Source organism: Schistocerca gregaria, chromosome 4 (assembly GCF_023897955.1).
Source record: "Schistocerca gregaria isolate iqSchGreg1 chromosome 4, iqSchGreg1.2, whole genome shotgun sequence".
In the NCBI taxonomy this organism is placed as follows: domain Eukaryota; kingdom Metazoa; phylum Arthropoda; class Insecta; order Orthoptera; family Acrididae; genus Schistocerca; species Schistocerca gregaria.
In genome coordinates, this window is record NC_064923.1 from 57,400,819 (window position 1) to 57,419,689 (window position 18,871).

General features: G+C 39.1%; 1 protein-coding gene across 1 annotated transcript in view; it reads left to right on the forward strand.

Moving 5' to 3' along the window:
- Window positions 1-18,871, forward strand: part of LOC126266834 (C-type mannose receptor 2-like) — a 136,174-nt gene that overhangs the window by 56,343 nt on the left and 60,960 nt on the right. The window contains exons 2-3 of the mRNA XM_049971395.1: window positions 9,474-9,504; window positions 9,636-9,887. Of these exons, the coding sequence (XP_049827352.1) occupies window positions 9,474-9,504; window positions 9,636-9,887 (283 nt within the window). The remainder of the gene's footprint in view (window positions 1-9,473; window positions 9,505-9,635; window positions 9,888-18,871) is intronic.

Genomic DNA, 18,871 nt, shown 5'->3' on the forward strand with positions numbered 1-18,871 from the left:
TAGTGTCACTGCCTGCCAACATCTGTCCCTGGTGGCAGTCTCTTTCGTTTTCTTGCAAACTGAGAAAAAACATAGAAACTACAGCTACGAGAAATAAACATTTAAAACAAAAAATGTCGATAAATTTCATGCATAAACTCTGGATATAAAGGTTTTAAATAATTTACTCATTTTTTTCCTCTTTTTATTTTTCTTGAAGATGTTGGCTGAAGATTGGAAACACTAGTATAACAAATAATAATTTTTCAGTTCCCTTCTTTATTTCCCTAAAACGTTTATAAAGTTTTCCAACAAAAATTAGAGTTTTTTATACTTCAAAGAGTTAGGAAACTTTTACATTAAATATGCTTTGTAAGAAACATCAAAGGTGTCATGTGATCTATGAAAATATTAATTACCCACACACACATTCTTTATTAAAAATGGTAAAGGAATTTTTCAGATTTTAGTGATGTTATAATTTCAAAAGCTAGTTACAACACCTAGAAATACAGTATAGTAACCAAAGAACATATATTTGATCTGTGTTTTAATGAATACCGTAAATATATTAAACACAAATTTTTCAATTTTAAAAATATATTAAACGTAAATTTTTCAGAAGTTTTAATGATCTAATAATGTCCATATGGTAATGTATCCACTTTATTCTAAAAAGTACATCTTTTATTGTGATGCACTATTGGTGTGGGGAATGGCAATTGAATCTCAATGTAGACAAGTGTAATGTGCTGTCAATACATACAACGAAAGACCCTGTATCATTTGCTACAATATAGCAGGTCGCAACTGGAAGCAGTTAATTCCATAAATTACCTGTGAGTAGGCATTAGGAGTGATCTAAAATGGAATGGACATATAAAAGTAATCGTCGGTAAAGCAGACGCCAGACTGAGTTTAATTGGGAGAATCCTAAGGAAATACAGTCCTAAAACAAAGGAAGTAGGTTACAGTACACTTGTTCACCCACTGCTTGAATACTGGTGTGGGATCCGTACCAGATAGTGTTGATAGAAGAGATAGAGAAGATCCAATGGAGAGCAGTGCACTTCGTTACAGGATCATTTAGTAATAGCGAAAGCATTACAGAGATGATAGATAAACTCCAATGGAAGACTCTGCAAGAGAGACGCTCAGTAGCTCGGTACGGGCTTTTGTTGAAGTTTCGAGAACATACTTTCACCAAGGAGTCAAGCAGTATATTGCTCCCTCTTAAGTATATCTCGCGAAGAGACCAAGAGGATAAAATCAGAGAGATTAGAGCCCACACAGAGGCATACCGACAGCCTTTCTTTCCACGAACTATACGAGACTCGACTAGAAGGGAGAACCAATAGTGGTGCTCAAGGTACCCTCCGCATCACACCGTCAGGTGGCTTGCAGAGTATGGATGTAGATGTAGATGTAGAAGAGGACAACACCACAACTGAATAAATTAGATATTTATTACTTTTTATCAAATTCATAGTTCTATATTGTTCTATATTTAAAACATGCAGTCTTCATAATCTTGTAAAGCTATATTATTTGTCAGCATATATTTTAACTTCGTTAGATTTTTCTGTATAATATCTCTAATTTTATATGCCTAGATTATTCATCTTTAAACACAAAATTCCACCATTATTTTTCCATAACAATCATCTTCCATTTTAGCCAATACTTTTTTATTTACTGGAGAATCACTGTATATATAATTTTTTGGATAATCGCTATTACCAAATTTATTAAACATCTTTAGTTTGTGTACTGTGAACTTAATTGTGAGTATCGTGAGAACAAAGTTCTACTTTTTCTCCATATTTTGGTAGCTCTGTAGTGAAAATCGTTTATGAATTGTTAGATAAATCGAGTATTGTCATTGCAAGGTAAATCGTTCAGTTAAATGTGACTTTACTTTTTTCCATGCGATTTTCACGAAGCTTTTCGTTGAATATGGTTCTTTCTTGGAAATTTGGTTTAGCTATAAGTTTTCATGCTTACTTACATCTGGAACTAATCTTATATCCATTCTGATCCTTGGTTTCTACATCGTTATTCAAAACACTGAGTTATTCAAGAGCTTGAAGAAAAATATGTCAAAATCATTTGTTGCATTAGTTCTGGTTTTTATACTGTGATGAATATTTTTTCTACCCAATTAAAGTGTTTAAATTTTAATGCTCTATATATTTTAGTTTCATTCATTTTTAGACATAAATACAATTTAAGATTTTAATAATAAACCACATAAGTTGTTTTGGAATTCAGAATAGTAAAAACTTAGTCTCAGGCACAATTTTAATTGCAGGAGGTAATGGTAAATATTTATGTTCATCCTCTGATTTTTTTTGCCTATTATAACTCTACTTCAAATGTATAACCGTATTAGGACTGATTAGCAATGTTCATCAGATCATTATCTGAGTCATTTTCCCACTCAAAATTTCTATGTTGCAAATACTGACTCATAACAAAGCCATATAATTATTCGTATCCAATTACTTTGAATAATTCATTCCTTATTTGAATTGTAATCTTTCAAATATTTATGTTTTGCTTTAACGTATCTGTTATAACATTGTTCTGTTTCTCTTCCATCGCAGTTGACTTGTTTTATCGACTCGTTACCTCCTTGTTGAAATGTGAGGAGCCCAGCTAAGTATGAGGTATTATTCCAGAAGCCTCTATATCGTTAGTGACATCCTTTTGGAAACCACTCACAGTCATTTTAAAAGCACTGCATTGTTTATGTAATTCTTTTCTTCTTTGATTTTAGTTGCATGTTTTTGATATATTCTAATTCGTTGCTTCTGAAATGTGGTGCAATCTAGTAATCCAGCAGTCGAAGTATCTGAATCAGATACAAGACAACTTGCGAACGCTTCACATCCTAAATCTGAGGAAACTGTGAACTGATGCTCAGAGGAATCAGTCTATTGAGACTATGTTGATAATCTTAAGAAATAGATCACGCTATGAGTGAGCATGACGCTTTTTCACAGCAAAGTGGAACAGAAAATGGTTGATGGAAGCAGTGGTCCATGTGATGACAGACGCAGAAGCCACTACTTCAGTGTCAATAATCAATACAAATGTGCCAAAGCATCTCCAATCTTAACTGTTTTATCTCCTCGCCATAATATCATCATGGAGTTTCCATCAACCAAGGTGACTAAAGGAGATTCAAAAGACCCATTTTCACTATGGCACCTCTATTTTGGTGATGAACTTCTTGATCACTTCCAACTACGAGTATATGCAGCAATAGATTTTGTCACGCAGAACAACTCTGAGAAAACAAAGCTGAACTCCAGAACCTGAATTTAGATGAATTTCTGGCTTCTATAACTGATTTTTAATGTCTGGAAATGTTCAAATGTGTCACATCTAATAATCGATTCTTAATGTTATTGAACTGCTTACAGTCTGACGACTTTCAAACTAGAAAAGAGAGCTCGAAGTTGACGACATTGCAGGAGCTTCTTTTCTATTTAGAAAAATTGTCGGCAATTAACAAAAATACTACAGTTTAGGCACACGTGGTATCGCAGATTGGTATGCTAAATGCTCATTTGTGGTCTACATGTCGAATAAACCTGATAAATATGGCTAATAACTGCTTTCAATGTGTGATGAAAAGACCAGCTACTTTTAAAATGGATACACATGCCGTAGGAAAGGTTGTGATGGAGGTACATTGTTAACAATAAAATGAAACGAATGACACATACTCAGTATATGTAGCGAGTGTGTAAACAAATCTCTGGCAGTAATAGCTACATTACTGCTGACAACTGGTTCAGCTCAATACAGACAGTAGAAGATTTAAGAAACAGACTTTTTGGTACTATAAAAAAGAATAAGAGAGGGAGAAGACTGCAGGAGCATTTCATCCAAATAAGCATAGGCCAGCTGGTTCGTCGTTGTATGTTTTTACGAAAGATACCGCTCTGTTGACGCAAGTGCCAAGGAGAAACAAAGTGGTTCTTCTTGTTATACACATTCTTCATAGCCCTGCTGGGGATTTGTCTTGTCAGACACCACAAATCATATCATACCACAACACCACCAAAGGAGGCGTCGATGAACTGGAGAAAATGTGCTACATATGTTCCTGTAATCCGATGTGTTAATTCTAGTGCTTATTGAAGATCAGCACACTGAATGCATATGATATACAGATCCGATAAAGCTCCTGTAGTGCGACGTTTGTTCCTAACAAAGTTATCCCGTTGTCTCGTGCGAAAAAACATGCAAATACGGACTCAGAATCCAATAATTTCGCAGCAGTTCGATTAATGTGCCGCTGTGTTTTAGGTCAAGATGCTCCAACAGAGGACACAGTGGGAGCAGATGTAGGGCTTCAAAAATGGGAAATCATGTCGAATCTGTCCCAGCAGAAAGATGTTTGCTACATCTGGAAGAAAACGAATATGCATGCAGTGCTTTTACCAGATCTACAAGCAGTTTTGTGTAAACTTGTTACTTGGAGCACTCTTATTTTTCATGTGGGTTTTTTAAGTTTAAAAGAATTATATTTTCTGTTGGATTGGTTTTTTGAGAAGAAATACAAAATGTTTCAATTATTTATCATTAGGTAACGGAAAATACAGAAACATATTACTTTACAAGGTGTGCAGTTGTTTTGCTAAATATATCTAAATGATAATTTGCCAGCAATTAATTGATGTTAATGATATGTATTATCATGTTTATTTACTTTATATTAACGACACTTTCATATGCAAAACAGAGAAATTAAAAGGTATACAAAAGTAAGGGATCACATTGATTGCACTATTTTGTTAGTCTCCCACGTTTGCCACTACGTCAGTCAAAGGTTAATCATTATTGTAATGCATAAACTTTGTGCCCCTGAAGTGTAAGACGCTATATCACTGCCATGTTTCAAGTGATGGATCTTCTTATCATGTTGGTCGTATCTTGGCCACGTAACTTGGCAGTTCATAAGATTTTTTTTTCTATCAGCACGTTTCCCTTGTTCCACAGCTCCTTATCCCTTGTTACACTACAGACTGGGCTATAGCCAAATACACCCCTGTCTACTAGCAAACTTGCAGCTAATGTGTTACAGGGCACTCCGTGTTCCACAGCTGTCTGTGATACACTCGCGTGATTTTAGTAATTAGTTTGGATATGGACCATACCGCTAATGGCTGTGTGGCTACCTTGGTCGGCGAGAGTGATATATTCTTGATCTTTTTTTTTCGTTAGGAAGAAGTGGTAGGGTCTCCTCCAGGTTTCTCCATTATCCCAGGTTTTGTGCCATTCTCTGTTAATGCATTGCTCTATTTTCTTTATCGATTGATTTTTGTGCCCAGTATGCACTCAGATCCTCCAGTCTGAGCCAGTACTGTGCACCTCTATTTCTTATGGCTAGGCACAGAGGTAATACGCCCAGTACAACCAAGGAGTACCTCAGTCGACGTTGTTCTGTGTGTACCTGTCAGGCTCAGGAGTACACACACACACACACCACACACATCTTTGTGCTCATCGTACAGACACTAAGTTTACCTTTCTAGCTCTACGAGCCTGCACTCTCGACATATCAATTGCCACGTGGAGTGGTCGCGCGGTGTGGAAGTCTAGGGACTGATGACCTCAGCAGTTTGGTCCGTTTGGAATTCACACACATTTGAATATTTTTGACGAACAGAGATATAGCGTCCATAATTAATGTCCCAGTTTCAAAACGCTGTACAAAGACAGCCACTGCTCGCAATGACTTCAAATTTGAACATCTGTTATTGACATTGAATAAAACACCATGAGAAAACGAAAAAAAAGTATTCACCAATTTGACCAATGCACACCAAAGACGTGCAGCACACGCCTGTTGCTCAGTCTGCGTCCGAGACGCGTAAAATGGCTGTCTCCAGGAAGGAGCACACTGCCAGTAGAGCGCTTTACAAAGGACAGTGACTGTGCTGCATTAGCCCTGCAGAAGATCCGGATACTCAAGGGTATGAAAAAAGGTATTAACCCGATATCTGCCAAGTGTCTGTAGTAAATGACTACAACATTAGAAAAAACAGATTATTTTTAAGTGAAATGTGGCACAGGGTGGTAAGCAGTTGGTCCGACATCTGTCGAATGAGTGATCAGAGTATTACAGAACAGGTCGAGCACTGGCTAGCAAACATTTAGTGCATGGGGACTTGCCCAAATGTTACAAGTGTCTGCGAGCATGGTTCATAAGATCCTACGAAACGCCCTGCATTGCTATATATACAAAATTGTCCGTGTTCAGGAGTTACTTCAGGCTGACCCGCCAGCAAGGCAAACGTTCGCTCTGGAATTGTCTGTTTATGTGGAAGTGGGCAATGAATGGCCATGAAACGTTCTGTGGACAGATGCAACCTATTTCAGTCTCGAAGGATATGTCAGTACACAGAATTGCAGAAAATGGCCAACGGAAAATCTGCACGTACATTAACAGGTACCACTTCATTCTGCAAAGGTGGCAGCGCGGTTTGGGTTGACGGCATCGTACGACCGAGGAGATGAGACCTACGGGTACTGTTACCTGTGCCTGATGAAGGCTATGAGAGTCTATTGTGCACTGACGTCATTTCAACTCTTCAGCAGCATGGATGTGTGGGTAGGATATTTTTTTACGCAAGATGGCACTCCAACGCACGTTGTACAGCCCGTGAACCGGTTGGTGCAGAGGCATTTCGGAAATGGTGGAATTATCGGTCGTCATTTCCCAACAGCCTGGCGATCCGATCGCCTGATCTTAACCCATGTGACTTCAGGTTGTTAACTGAAAGATGTTGTGTTCAGTTCAAATAGTTCCAATGGCTCTGAGCACTATGGGGCTTAACTTCTTAGGTCATCAGTCCCCTAGAACTTAGAACTACTTAAACCTAACCAACCTAAGGACATCACACACAACCATGCCCGAGACAGAATTCGAGCCTGCGACCATAGCGGTCGCGCGGTTCCAGACTGTAGAGCCTAGAACCGCTCGGCCACCCGGCCGGCTTGTGTTCAGTGCTCCAGTTACGAACGTAGCTTAACTGAAGGCACGCATTGCGCAACGCGTTCTCAATGTGATCCCCCAGACACACTGGCCTGTTGTCGAATATACTGTTTTTCGATTTCAATCTGTAGCAGGAAACAGCGGGCAGCATACAGAAAATGTCTTGTGCTGGTTTCACGACAGCTGGAAACCCATGTCATTTTTCTCTTTATGTAGTTTTTGGTCCCAGACGATTAAAAACCGATGGCATTTTGCTTTTTATTCGCTTTTTGGCCTCAGGACAATTAAAAACAGATTTTCGTGGATGTGCTTAGATAACTAATAGTGCCATAACTGTTGACTGCGGATCTTGTGCAGCCGTGCACATCGAAAGCAATGTTGATGCAAGGTGCAACTGAAACAGAAGCCGTCGTATTGTAACCCCTTTGTCATTTGTAGCCAACTGTGTTTGCGTTAAGACGCTTAAAGAGCCATCTACTGCTAAAATTTTTGTTAAACGTTATATCTGTCATTGTATGACGTTTCCTCCTGCGTCAGTAATACGCTGTGAAAATTTGACGTCCTACTGTGCACTGGAACATTTTTTAATAAACTGTTCTGTGTGCTGATGTCGTTAATTAGTTTTCTACACACCAATTTCTAAGTGTTTCGATAACTTCCGTACTATTTTCCACTAATTTAGCCCTTGTGTTGACAGACACAATAATAAACAGATCGATTTCGTTGTCGATGCGGCCTCTAGTGATTCTCATAACCCTAAGCTGGTACAGTAGTACCTCTATGCCATTCTCCCAGAACTCTGGACCAATAACAGACTCCTGTTGGCAGCCTTCGATGGTACTTTTGACAGTTTTTGATTTCCAGGGCATTCCAGTTTGACCTGCCTGTGTTTATTATACTCCAACAGACTGTTACAGATACACCTGGTACAGTCCATCGGTTTCAGGCCTCTGAAACCATAAATTACCGAAAGCATGAAATATGTCTGTCATTATGCCTCTAATATACTTGTCGTCTGAGTTGCTCAAAATATACATATCGCGATTTATCGCACAACCCTTACAGGAACGTGCTAACAACCTGTCTGTGTTCCCTCTGGGTGTGACACAGAAGGTTTTCCTTCCTTCGGCTGGAGCACTTACCAAACAAACCACATTGACAGACTGAAGATCTTTGTCTTCCCTGTTTTTATTATAATATATCAGACATTTTCCAGTTGCTGACTAGCCGTTCCTAGAAGACTTTCTTTTAAAAACACCGTCAAGTATGGAGGAATTTGATCTGCCAACTAATGTAACACTTCTAACATAAACCTTTCCGGCCCAGGGGCTTCTTCTTTCACTTAATTACCAGCAATTTACTTTTTCCTGGCAAATGAGGTCGCAGTCCTATTGTATTGTATGTCGTACTGTGTTTTCTTGGTAGAGTAATGGTGGTGCACGCGTTCGTGGAGAACTTGTTTGCGCAGCAATCGCCGAGACCGCACGGCCACGCAGTCCTATTACTTACATGCTACTCTAGTAATTTACAGCGAAGATACTTGATAGTACTCTGTGTCTTCCAGCATCATATAATCTGGGTACAGAGTTATCATTAGGTACTAGACTGATGTCTCCTTATGTGTTCTCAACATCCCGTCGAATCAGGCCAAGGTACATAATACAATGGGTGATCGAACATTGCTGGCTACAAGCTTGTCTTCGCACCTGACTTGCTCTTTGTCATAAAAGTCTATAGGGTGGGGCACCAGGTAATTTTAAACCCTTATGCATGGCATTCTAACGAATGTTGGGATTGCCTTGTCTTGCGTCATCTTCAAAGCTCGCAAGAGTTCGCTGGCTTTGGCGCCCGTATCAAATTCGTTTCCACAGGGGGAATTATCAACTTTGAAAGACAGAATTTAAAATACAGTACTGTCTTTAAGAGTTCCAAATTCTCTCTTATTATACTGTATACTCGGTCGGTTTGGATGTTTGGGTGTAAATCAATTTCACCTTTTGTTATTGTGGAATAGATGATATAATGCATTGTAAATCTATCAGAGACATGCAAGTTTGCAATGGGGTCACTTACCTTATATTCTACAAACGTGATATCAATAATTGTTAACAGTTCTGTGCAGCTTTGGAAGATAGGTTGGTTAAGAGGCCTATTCAAGACATGAATCCCAAGCTTATATTATGTCAGCTTCCTGAAAGCAAAATTCTCTAGCGTCAGTTACTCTGAGACGCCACAATGCTGATTTCGCATCTGCGTCCATTCATATGTTGCTCCTGTTTTGAACCTTTCTAATTGTGTTTGCAGTTCTGGACATTTAATTCAGTTCAAAAAAGGTTTCCTGGAAGCTTTGCAGCCCACTAAAGTCTGTGACAAATAACACTTAATTTTAGTCTGTAGTGAAAGCAGGAGTAAGCTGAAATTTAGTGTGTTTCTTCGTACGATTTTGCTCTTATCTACTGTGTTGTGCGTTTTAAACTTTCAGGGAGCGGATGCTGGGCTCACTTGTACATCAGGTTAGTTTTTTAAATATACATTGAATCTTTCTACTAAATTTTTAATATAAATTTATTCCACTTCCTTTTCTTTATTATCTTCATCCTAAAATGTTTCATTTGAATGGCCAATGATATTTTGTTCCTCTTAGAGAATTTGCCATTCCTAACTGTCTACGACTATTACGCCACTGGAGTGCGGGGTCTCCTCAGGACGCACAACATGAAACTGGGATACAACTTGGGGCAAGTGGTCTGCGACCAGGATGGCGGAAGAATAGTTGTGCCGGAGACTAGCGAGGGTTACAAAAGCCTGAACAGAATGAGTTCACATAGGAAGCTGTATAACTTTTTCATAGGCGCAACGGATCGGAGAGTGGAGGGTCGTTTCGTCGACGATACAGGTGAGCATTCGCAGTCGTAAGAATAACAGCTCTGAGTAACGAAGCAGAATTAATGACATCATTATTAGGTCAATTTCTGTTTTTAATAACATAATAATCACATATTTATGTTCGATAAGTGAGCTATCTGTAAACTCTGAAAGGATGACAATAGAGGCAAGATAGAGGCTTGAAGAAAACTGCTACAGTTGCTATAGTTAGTAGATATATGCTGTGCATTGATCCTGAAATTTTACAGAAAGCTGATCGTTTGACTTTGTGGAACTGTTTAACTATAAAAAGCAATGATCAACAGTTAATGTTATCCACAGAATAAGACATATTGCAAGTCGTTATTTACGACATGTTCTAACTGTACTAACGAGATACTAACAAAGCTTGCAATCTCTCCTCCCTCTGTGTCTTGCTGCAAATTATCGGTAGGCAAATACTCTGATGGAGAAAATAAATATTCATTTTACAAACAGCGAGCCTCCTTGAAGACTTTCAGATAAGATGTAATTGGGAATTAATAAATAACAAAAGAAACCGTTGAGTAATGTTTGTTCATTTGCCTACAAAAATAGAAACACAGTGCTAGTGAGATGCGTTTCTATATGTCACCGCATTATTGTCGCCACCTTCACGTTAAGCAAAAGCCAACCGGCAGTTGGCCGCCGTGATGGACAGTGGCACCCATGCGGCCAGAGTTACAAAGTATCAGTGGCGGAGGGTTCAGAGTTGTTTTGGATATACAGTATTGTAGTGCTTTTCACAATTTACGGACAGAGACAGTTTAATTCTGTTGCTATAAATACCGTGCCAACGGCCTTTCCGCAGTAGATACACCGGTCCCCCTGAGGTCACCGAAGTTAAGCGCTATCGGGTGTGGCCTGCACTCGGATAGGTGACCATACAGGCTGCCATGCGCTGTTGCCATTTTTCGGGGTGCACTCAGCCTCGCGATGCCAATTGAGGAGCTGCTCGATCGAATAGAAGCGGCTCCGGTCAAAGAAAACCATCGTAACGACCAGGAGAGCGGTGTGCTGACCCCACGCCCCTCCTATCCGCATCCTCATCTGAGGATGACACGGCTGTCGGATGATCCCGATGGGCCACTTGTGGCCTGAAGACGGAATGCATTATAAATACCGTGCCTTTTAGTGGTTTCGTTCGATTCGTGTTTTCCGTGACTTAAAATCTACTTTCAGCGAATATCGATGGTGTGTTTGCAAACTAGTGTTAACGCCTGCCCACCTAGGTGCAGAAAACCACGTCACAAGCATCGGGTAACCTAGTGCCAAGATCACCCAAGTGACAAAGAAGGAAAAGGTACTTACAGTAGGAGGAGCTAAGAACTTAGAATACTACTGTAGAGGTGACCTGGGGGCAATAGGTGCACCAACAGCACACACTCGTTGGGGTTTGTGGAGGTTTTGCAGCGACATGACCAGCCATGTGTTATCGCGGCTGTTAGTAGTGTGAACTGAGAGCTGAGGAAATTGATTTTAACAGAAAGAATCTCGTAACTGTGCCATGGCCTCCGTTGCGTTCGAGAGATGGGGATACACTATCATGGTGAGCACCTACATCGGATGGGAAAAGGATTATATGGGCGTCTTGCAGAACGCATGAGAGAGGCCACAAGCGCACAAGACAAAATCCTTGTGATTACTGGTGTTAAAGAGAGAGTTTTTTGGGCGACAGAGGAAGGCTACAGACAAACAATAATAAAATAAATTGAGCACAACAGAACCAGAGTCCCAGAAAAATAAAATTAATTCGTTTCCTCAGAACATTGGAGTTTTGAAAAACGAGATAAATGAACTTCTTGTATGCCTAGCAGTTGAGAAAAATCCTAAAGTGATAGATGTTCGTGCCTCTCTGAACACCACACAACCACAGGGATGGAGAAACTCTACAGGGCGAAACACCTAAAACTTGCTCCGAAAATATTGCGGAAATGGAAAGTGCTAATGATCTGCATGGTAATTAGGGGCTCATATTGTTGGACAATACACAGGTTGTAACAAAACATAGAAAGTATATTTTTGTGCAAACATATAATTTTTTGAATGGAACAATGCCAATTCACCTTATCAGACCAAATGTATGGTAAATCACAATGTCAGTGGTGTTTGTTGCAGGATCCTAGGGTGAGTGGTTTACGAGATATCGTATTCTGAGAAGTTTCGACACCGATACTTGAACAATATTCGTGATAGCACACATTAAGGAACAACACAAGTGCATAACTAGTATGTGGATTCCGACCAATTGGTCAGATGAAGAAGCAAGAGGACACATTTAAAATGCAATTGCACAAAAGTATAAGCAACTACAAGTAACACCAAAAGCCTTCACTGATATTAATACAAGTAGAAAAATTCCATTGAAACATGAGGTCATGAGGTGTTAATATAATTTCAAACAGAATTCTGAAAAGTTGCTGCAGTTTAATAAGTAATGTTCTTAGTGATACATACAATGCATCACTGGCACAGGGGATTTTTCCAGACATGTTAAAATGGGGAGTTGTTAAACATATTTATAAGAAAGGTGACAAGCCAGACTTAAAAATTATCGTCCAGTTTCCTTAGTGAAATCTTTTTCCAAAATATTCGAAAAAGTAATGTACTGAAGTTAAGTGGAAACAATTCACTTAGCATATCACAGTTTGAATTCAGAAACTTATGACACAGCACAAGCCTCAAATAATGAAATATAGCCAGTTGGTATTTTTTGTGATCTATCCAAGGCAGTTGATTGTGAAGCTTTATTACTCTTCTAGAAAAATTGAAGGTTTGTGGAACTGATGGATTTATGCTCAGCTGGGTTGAATCGTACTTAACGAATAGAGAGCAAGAGGTTATTCTGAAAATTCAAACAATGTCAGAAGGGTAGAAAATGTTAATGATTGTGGAGAAATGCCAAAAACGTCCCACATGGGTTAACTTAGGATCCACTCCTATGCATATACGAATGATCTTCCACTTAACATTCCTCAACGAGAACTGCAAAAATACCATTAGAGACAAAGCAACAGAAGGGATGGTAGATGATATCACGCAAAGAATTATAATATCGTTCTTAGAAAATGGACTCTGACAAAACTTTGAGCGAACACGCTATATTCAGTCTGTTACAACAAATAAACTCATACAAACAACTGGTGTACCTCCTGACCAGGGGTCAGCAAATTATGCACATTGTTCCAAATTACTGAGTCTACATATTGATGAAGACTTGAACCTGTTGAATCTAATTATGGAGCTTCTTAAGCGAGTAAGTTCAATTGCTTTAGCTATTCGCTTAGTGGCTAATCTTGGAAAAATAAACCAATCCTCTGACATATTTTGCATATTTCCACCCAATAATTTCCTACGGAATAGTTATAAGTTAAATATTAGTTTAAAGTTAAATATAATTTAAAGCAATAATTGTGAGTCATTACACAGATAATTCAGTGCATCCTGACGACAAGTGGTGATCTTAAAAAAATTACCGGTTCTTTTCACATTTATATCGTGTTGAAAGAGGGATACAAGGGCTGAAATCGTGCAAAAACAAAATTCATTAGTGAAACGTATAATTATATATCTATACTAATAGTAAAACCGTAAAACTAATGTGTCTCTCTGTGTAAGCACAAAAAAGCTACTAGACGAATTCTCATGGAATTTTCACAGATAGCTTGAGAATTGCTCAGGGAAACATGTAAGCTTTATTTTGATCAAAATCTGTCGTGAAAAAAAATATATACGCTGTTTTATCCAAAACAGTTATGTCTGCTCGTTTATCTGATTGAACATGCTAATTTCCAAAACTACTAGGCAAATTTTCATGGGATTTCCTCAGGAAGATTGAGCAAAGCTTGGGGCAACATATAGAATATATATCATCAAACCTGGAACACACACACACACACACACACACACACACAGACACACACACACACACACACACACACACACACACACACACACACACAAAGATATCAGAACATGAAGATATCAGAACATAAAATTTAGTCGAAATGGTCTGCTGAGCTTAGTAGTTCAGACGTTTCGTTATCACAACTTAATACACCAAAAAACAAATAGATGGCGCTGTGAGTTTTGTAGTGCTTCAGATGAAGTAATAGATCGATCTTTTAGTTTGGTGAAACATGTACTGTGGAAGTTAACATCAGTCACAGGTTTAAACGCCCGATCTTTTATTTACAAATAAAAACCACAGTGAATTTATTTCGCTAGGATGTGCAGATTCACTGATTTCACTTTGTATATTAAAACCTTTAGACAGGTTTTATTTATTTTCTTGGTTGGGATAAAAGAATTTACTGAGTTTGCTTTGTGATTATAACGCCTATGCATTGCATTTTCATTTTTTTTTTTTTACTTACAGATAAAATTGCCTCGAGAACACTCAAGTCTTTCTGAATACATCAGCTTGAGAACATAGGGTTTTAACTTACTCTTGTCATTTCGAAAGCGAGGTGTAGCGAGACTGATGGAAAGCATCATGCATTATATTGCTCCTCAGAAGCCTTCACTCACAGAGGCTTAAAGGCACATCTCTCCATTGCAGCATCATAGAAGCAGAAATTTTGATGGGAAGTGGATCAGGAGAGCGAGTTTTATATCCCAAATCCTGATTATTCCTAATGACTTACTATTTCGTTTGAATCGTGTGCAATTACCAGTTAGCTTATGTTATGCCATAGCCATAGAAAAAGAACAAGGTGCGATTTTACATATAGCAGGTACGGACCTCTGTTGCCTTTCGCACAGCTAGCACTATGTGGCTGTGTCCCAAGTTAGTGAAGCAAACAATCTCTTCGTCCATGCCGCCCATCACACTGCATCAAACGGTGTATACAAATAAGCTTTATAAATTAAAAATAAATTCCACACGCACAAAGACTTAGGCACACCTATAATTAAATACTCGGGCTCTATCGGATTTATCAGCTAGTGAAAACGTAGAAGTAACTCAGAACGTTGTGGCATATTTCAGTCGATTCGGTTTGATCAGACTATGAAAAAACTGGAACAGGATTGTATCTATGATAAGTATACTCTAGTTATCGACGTACCTTTATTGACGTTTCAGATAGTTAATACTAATTCCAACATTAAATAATAAATACAACTATTTATCAGAACAGAGGTAACTTGAACTTGTGATTTAACTGAAATACCTTAATTGCTTCAAAAAGTTTTTCTATCAAAGTGTCAAAGTAGAAATTAACAGTATTTTCAAATTAGGCTTTCCAATATAAGTACGTGGAAATCATACCCCAAAGAAGGTGCTACACCACTGGTTCCAGATTTTAGTGCATGGTAGTATAGCTGCTGATAATTTCTAAAACAGAAACCAATTAGAAAAATCTAAACTACACGAAGAAATCTAATAAATAAAATATTAGTTGAAAGATTTATATAGAAAGAAACGAATAATTTCAAGTAAATTTAGGTCAGGGCAGAATGTCTTGTTGTGCATCAAAATCACCTTTCCTCAGAGTCTTAGGTAATGCTGTACAAAGCAGTTGCCCGATGAAGAAATTGAGATGTATTATATAAAGTTATCGTAATCGATCTCAGTTTTATTAAATGAGCAGCGAATTCAATGGTACTAAGGACCAAGATACATACAAAATTCTAGAAGCCGAAACTAACTATTTTGTCGATGTAAATAACGCTGGTCAATTTCAAGATAACCTGACTGGATCATTTGTGTCAAGTAAAAATTCAATATGCGGGAAAGAGTAATTTGTCCTATTTGAAAATGATGGGGTCATATCAATGTGGCTCGCCAAATCCTGAGTACGAGACAAATTAGAGAAATTTCGTAAATTTTGCTGTTCTGAGGACGGGTCGCAATTTTACACATATTATGATCTCTACTAGCGCTATATAAGGAAGTCATTGCTTCTACCTATCGATAATAGGTTCTAAGTCTAAAGTAGAGAATCAAAATTATTAGCAAAATCAAAAAACCACTTTTAGGACACATTTCGAACACCAGCTTTGTCAGCTTAGTACATAATAAGTCGTATCATTGTATCTCTTTTCTTTTTTTTTTAGTTCTATTGCAGAGAAGTCTCGATCATATACCATGTCTGAATAGCCACATGAAGGAGACATGTGGCTTACTACAGAAAATCTTCTGTTGTACACCAAAGTGTACCAAAAATGAGGAACTGAACATTTCTTCATTTGGCCCGTACAAGCATCTGAGAAAATGGTAATAGCTATATTAATTTCAGTAAAACTGACTAACAGAGAAACAACTTCACTTGGGCATTCTGCAGCTGTTGTCACATCATACGTCTACACTTGGCCTCTATCAGCAGAGAACCTGTTTATCCCAAAAACAAAAACCCAAAATCGCCAGGAGCAGATTATCTTCCCTACAGGTACATCTGCAGCTGCAATGTCCTGCATATAATCGGAAATAGTCATTTCTGCAGTTCCTCTCTCATCCCTTTTATCCACCCCATCTTTTCATACTACAAAAACGCTTTCACCCTCGTTTTTATTTGAGAAAAGTTCCCATAACTTGATGACTGATAAGCTACATGTTAGATGCTTCTTCTAATCAGCTTCTTTTCCCATAATGGACAACTCTGTACGGATATGAACGAATAAACATCTTGAGATGTCAGTTGCGTTTTCCTCAACTGTCTGGTGGCGAAATACACCGTCCTTAACAAGTCGAAATAGCCTTTCCAATCGTTGCTTCATAATGCCATAATGTGCTACAAATGACTTTTTGCATACGACAGTCTTTAAAAAAACTTTAACCAAAAAGGAATAAACTGAGTAATTTATTACTATTTAATTTTTCTTCTCTAGCTAATAATATTGTCACATAGAATAAGTTGTAATTAGCTGAATGACGAACACTAACTTCATTTAACTAAGGTTTATTCAGCACTCGCACATACAAGAGCGTGGAGCGAACTGCCTCCGGCCAGAACACATACATTATTAGCAAAATCAAAAAACCACTTTTAGGACACATTTCGAACACCAGCTTTGTCAGCATAGTACATAATAAGTCGTATCATTGTATCTCTTTTCTTTTTTTTTTAGTTCTATTGCAGAGAAGTCTCGATCATATACCATGTCTGAATAGCCTTCTTCTGTTCAGCAGAGAGATCCTAGAGTGCAGCGAGACAATCTTCATCATATATATATATAGCAGCAGAACATTCCAGTACAATGATTCTACACATTTGTGGATACTTCTAGAACCGGATATAGAAATTAAAATTGCACAGTCCAAGTGAGTTTTGAACTGACGACCCTCCACACAACAGTTTAGGATCATAACCACTACAGCACGGTGCTATCCAGCTTCTTCTGCGACAATGCTTCCTCCTTAAGGGAACAGCGTCTCGGTGTTACGTCTTCCTAATCCGGGAACGAGTCATCGGTCCTGCATACTCCGACTCCTGATGCCTGGTGCTCGCCCTGCCAGAGACTTTCTTAGAACTTCTTTTGCCGCTAAGCTCTCCCTCACCTTTCTTCTTGTTGCCTGTCTCTGGAGCTTCGAATTTACCTAGGTTGTAGGATTCTTGTAGAGTTTCATTCGGTGGACCGTATCTCTGATCATTTGTCGTCTTGTGTCGGGCTCGACACCTTCAGCTTCATAAGTAACATCGGACAACTGCCTTACAACCTTATAAGGTCCAAAGTAGCGCCTGAGGAGCTTCTCAGAGAGACCAACCTTCCGAACAGGAGTGAAGATCCAGACGAGGTCATCAGGCTGGTAGACAACACGGCTGTGGCTCGCCTCATACCTTCGGCGATCGTTTTCTTGAGCCTGCAAGGTGCGAAATCGAGCTAACTGCCGACCTTCCTCAGCTCTGGTTAACACCTGACCGATGTAGTCGTCGTCCACGTCATCAGGATGTAACGTAAACACGGCGTCCATCGTCGTCGTCGCCTCACGTTCATGCACCAGGAAAAACGGTGTAAATCGTGTGGTGTCTTGTTTAGCTGTGTTGTAGACAAACGTCACGAAAGGTAGAACCTCATCCCAGTTGCTCTGATCAACATTGACGAACACTGATAGCATGTCGGCCAAGGTCTTATTAAGGCGTTCAGTAAGCCCGTTAATTTGCGAATGGTAGGTAGTCGTCATGTGATGATTAATGTTGCACCGACGGTTTATCTCTGTCAGAAGCTTCGACTGGAAATCCTCGATGCGTAATTAGCGACCTAGGGGCACCGTGTTTTAATACAATGTCTACCACGATGAATCTGGCTACTTTGAATGCTTCGGGAGTTTTCACGGCTTTTGTAATGGCACAGCGTGTCCGATAATCAGTGCAAACAATAATCCATCCATTGCCACTAGCAGACGTTGGAAATCGTCCGAGGAGGCGTTTCGGCTGGTGGAATTGGTATGAGTCGGCCAGGTGGTTGCTGAGTGTCTGCCTTTCTCCTCTGGCACTCTCGACAGTGTGACACATAGTGACGGACACTCCTAAATAAACCTGGCCAGAAAAATCTCTTGCGGATTCTATCGTATGTCTTAAGAAATCCTAAATATCCGGCCTCAGGTGTGTCATGGAATTTCTGTATAACATCTGAAAGCACGTGTTTAGGAATCACTGGTAGCCATCTCTTTCCAAATGGATCAATGTTTTACTTGCAAAGCAATCCATTAACTACCTTAAATCGTCCTCTCACATCCTCTGACCGACTTAAGGCAAACCTGAGAGATCTTGGCGTCCTTCTTCTGTTCAGCAGAGAGATCCTAGAGTGCAGCGAGACAATCTTCATCAAAGTCTTGATGGTCTTGCACAGGCTTTCTTGAGAGACAGACGGCATCTTGGTGTTTTCTTCCACTTTTGTACTCTATGGTAATGTCATACTCTTGAAGACGTAGTGCCCACCTGACGAGTCGTTCTGTTCGGTCGTTAAGACCTGTCAACTAATAAAGTTAATGATTGTCTGTAAGAACTGTGAATGTCCTTCCATAGAGATGCT